We start from the raw sequence: 3,719 nt of genomic DNA on the forward strand, positions 1-3,719 counted from the left end.
CACTCACTCACTCGTATTTATACCAAATGTCACTACAAATCATGCTATTACCTATACAAATAATGGCCAAAAACAAGGAATTGACATTTTTTAACACAGGGGACCTACCATAGTATATCATTATTGCTATATCAATAGGTTGACTTGTTTTAGTTGTTGGTTTCAATAATAATAATAATAGTATTAATACACTTTCTTTTTTCATCTACTTGCCTTTTTACGTGATTTTTATCAAAAAATGGCAAAAACTTGAAGGGATTGCAATTTTTAGCACAGGGCACCCATCATGGAAGGTTGTTTAAGAACTGCAGCGAGCAGTTGCTGCAAATCGTGAAGAGGTAGTTGTAAATAATAAATAAATAAATAAATAATAATAGTTATTTATTTATTTATTTATTTATTTATTTAACTGCAGCGAGCAGTTGCTGCAAATCGTGAAGAGGTAGTTGTGACACCGATCCTAATATTGACTAACATGCCCTAAGCTACAACCATGCAAAGTTTGGTACTTTTGTCCGCTCTGTATAGATCCGAGCTTTAGCCACCTGACTATTATGGTATTTTAGCAATTATTTTAGCATGTCGTTGTTCAGTCGTTATAATTAGCTACAGACGTAATCTAACGTCACAGCATTGTCCTTTTATGGTGTTGCTTTGACGAAGGTATGTATAAAAAGGGAAGAATGTAAGAGTCGTTCTTTCCGCCATGTCGTCGAAGTCTCTGACTAATTTCGACGCCATAACTGGAGAACTACGACTGAACTATGCTGCTCTTCTACTCCACATTGTTCAGGAATTGGAGCAAGATCGAGTAGAAGAGCTTCGTCTTTACTGTACGGCCGCTGGTCTTATTTCAAAAGAAATCACTGGAGCTGTCAACATCATACTCGAACTAGAACGTATCGGAAAGATATCATGGAAAAATCTATCTTTTCTTAAGGGAAGTTTGAGTTGCGTATCTAGATTGGATCTTGTGAAGACCCTACTTGAGTTTGAAAACAAGAGAGACATGATTCTTCTTATGAATCTGTATGCAAAGAAAAGAAATGGATTGGAGACGAAAGGTCGATTTTCTTCCTCAGTTGAGTCGCTATCGGAGTGCCTTGTGAAGGTTATTACAATGGAGACAACTCCAGGCAGATTTGACTTAAGCGACATAAGATCATCGTTAGAGTCAACAGAAGGTATCAAGAGAGTACTTGCCGAGTTTGATAAAGAAATTGAAGCCGAATTGTCACATCGCTGGAGTAAACTAACTTTGCTCGTGATCATAGCTGCTGAAATTATATTTGAAGTGTTAGGGAACGAAGAACATCGCCGAAAGCTGGACGTAATGAAGCTGTGTTTCACCGCGGCTGATGAACTCTGCTTTCGAATGAAGAATTTAGGGAGTTGGGTAAGTTTAAATATGGCCTTAGTACAGCTCAGTTTTCGTTTATTCGTATTTAGGTCAGGCCAAGCTTTAACTAATATAGTTAATAAGTTCCTAGAATGAACCCACGAAACGGACAACAAAGATGGCTGCACTGTGCATAGAGTGAAACTATGTCCAACTTGCATCTGTAGTCTTCTCATTAATCATAATTCTTCTTGTTCTTTACGACAAGTGGATTTCTCTATTCCTAGAAATAATACTGTAACATATGGTAAGCATTCTTTACGGTATCTTGGGCCTAGGTTATGGCGAAAATTACCTCCTGATTGTAATGACATTGATCAGCGAACACTTTGAGTATTTTTAAAAGCAGAATTCGTAAAAATGATGTAAGCTCAATGATAGATGATGGATGTAAGGGCTGTTCTATAGATCTGCTCATCATAATTATTTAATTTTTACAATTTCCGCAGTCTTTATAGCGAATTAGCCTGAATTCCATCCGATTACTTCGAGTCGTTATTTAATACTCCCTCGGTTACGTCTGAATAAACCGCCCGTTAATATCGTCCAGTGAGGTAACTATCCTTTGCTTTAATCTATGCAAACCAAACAATATCGTTTCGAAATGTCTGCATGATACAGAATGGCTTCGATCGTAAATCATGTTTAACTGTTATTCTGAACCGGTTGTAATTCCATAATCACACTCGGTTGCTGAGAGGAGAAAACGACTCGAAGCATTCGGATGTAATTCAGGCTTATAGCGAATATCACTAATTTTAGATTCTCATTAGATTGTAATACATTATGCGTAGTTTTAATATTTTTACTTTTATATTGTATGCGTAATTCCAATTATAAATTGTGTCCCCAAATTAGGATGGGGTTTTTCCCAAGCCATACGGCGCCAACACATGAAGTCAGTTTCCATCAATCTATCTAACCGTTACCTGCCTACCTACCTACTGATCTAATTTCTTTGTGCTTGTTGTTGCTTAGGAAAATTTCTGTAGCCATGTTGAGGAGCGATACAATTCAGTTTACCATCAACTCGAGCCAACAGAATCAGATGCTTGCAGCTTGTTCGTGAGGACGAAGATAGCTGATGTTGTGCAACAGTTCAAGGAAATGTCCTTTTTCCGGTACTAGTCGAAACTCAACCAAATCGAGTCCAATGGATGAAAAAGTGTGTTGGACGACCCTTCCGGGAAAGTTGTAAGTTTGAGAACGTGTTGATTAGTTGTTTTGATGCAGTTTTCGGGTACCCTACCGACATTTTTTTAATGGAGTTTGTAGTCACGAGGTTTTCAGCAATAACTGGCTTTGGAATGAAATCAGAAAGATCTAGTTTCTGGTAAAATGTTGCTACGGTACACAAGATACCAAGTGGCATTAAACACTTTCTCTGAGTAATTTTAGAAAAAGAAGCATTCGTCTCTCGATACATTTATCAATGCAGCTATAGAAGAAGCAAAATAATATACAGAAGCAACAACAACAACAACAACAAGCTTTATTTGCTCGACTATAACAAAGTATATTGCAGTATTGCAAAAGCTACTTAAATTAAATTCTTAACCATTTAATCAATTTTCGAAATAAATTTTAAAAAAATTACAAAAAAAAAGTTGAAGCATTACCTATTTTAGACCATTCATAGGAGTAGTTATTCCGGAGACAAGTTTGTCTCTCAATTCAAAGCGTGGTAAGATGAACGAAATTAATTGAATGTTACTAAAATAGTCAGCAGAATTCATTAGGTGAAAAAAAGGTCTCAAGTGATAGTAGACGAAGAAATAGGATGCTAGGTTCTATTTTAGAAAAGAACATGTCTCTTATCAACAAATAGCTTGAACAATCTAGCAGAATATACACAGCAACTGATTATTCCGGCAGAATGTACTGGCAACATAGCGTACTTAGAGATCTTGATATCAGTTTTACATTGTGAGAACGGTAGATCGCTTGAAGTCTCACGTGTACTGATTTTAGAGTTTTGTCAAACCTCAATCTAAAGCCAGTTGGTATTGAAAAGTTTATGTAAAAAATCCAATTGAAAAATGTAATTAGGGTCCTCCGAAAACTGTACCGCAACACTTTCTCAAACTATCAACTTTCCTCGAAAGAGGTCGTCTAACAACCCCCTCTCATGGACTGCCACCTTGCTGTGGTAGAGGGGCTTGTGTGTCTCCGTGATCCTGCGAACTCAGCCGGCAGAGGCTTAGCCTCTGGCAGGTGCAACCAAGCCGGAAAGATCAATGGGGAGAGACCAGACAAAGGGCAGCCATTTGTTGTAAAACATACTACTTTATTGTGGGGTAGTTTGTATGTTGAAATGTAT

At 37.3% G+C, this 3,719-nt stretch overlaps 1 protein-coding gene across 1 annotated transcript; it reads left to right on the forward strand.

Annotated features, from left to right (window-relative positions):
- The first annotated feature begins 706 nt into the window (after positions 1 to 706).
- On the forward strand, positions 707 to 3,665 carry LOC140948890 (uncharacterized). Its single transcript, XM_073398156.1, has 2 exons — positions 707 to 1,396; positions 2,378 to 3,665. The coding sequence occupies exons 1-2, from the start codon at positions 707 to 709 to the stop codon at positions 2,525 to 2,527; spliced, it is 840 nt and encodes a 279-aa protein (XP_073254257.1). The 3' UTR covers positions 2,528 to 3,665.
- Positions 3,666 to 3,719: the final 54 nt, after the last annotated feature.

The sequence above is a fragment of the Porites lutea genome, chromosome 9, assembly GCF_958299795.1.
Source record: "Porites lutea chromosome 9, jaPorLute2.1, whole genome shotgun sequence".
Taxonomy (NCBI): Eukaryota; Metazoa; Cnidaria; class Anthozoa; order Scleractinia; family Poritidae; genus Porites; species Porites lutea.

Excerpts from the sequence above, each read along its gene's own strand:
- LOC140948890 (XM_073398156.1), top strand. The coding sequence starts at position 707 with ATGTCGTCGAAGTCTCTGACTAATTTCGACGCCATAACTGGAGAACTA. Across the intron at positions 1,397-2,377 it reads TGAAGAATTTAGGGAGTTGG|GAAAATTTCTGTAGCCATGT; the intron begins GTAAGTTTAAAT and ends GTTGTTGCTTAG.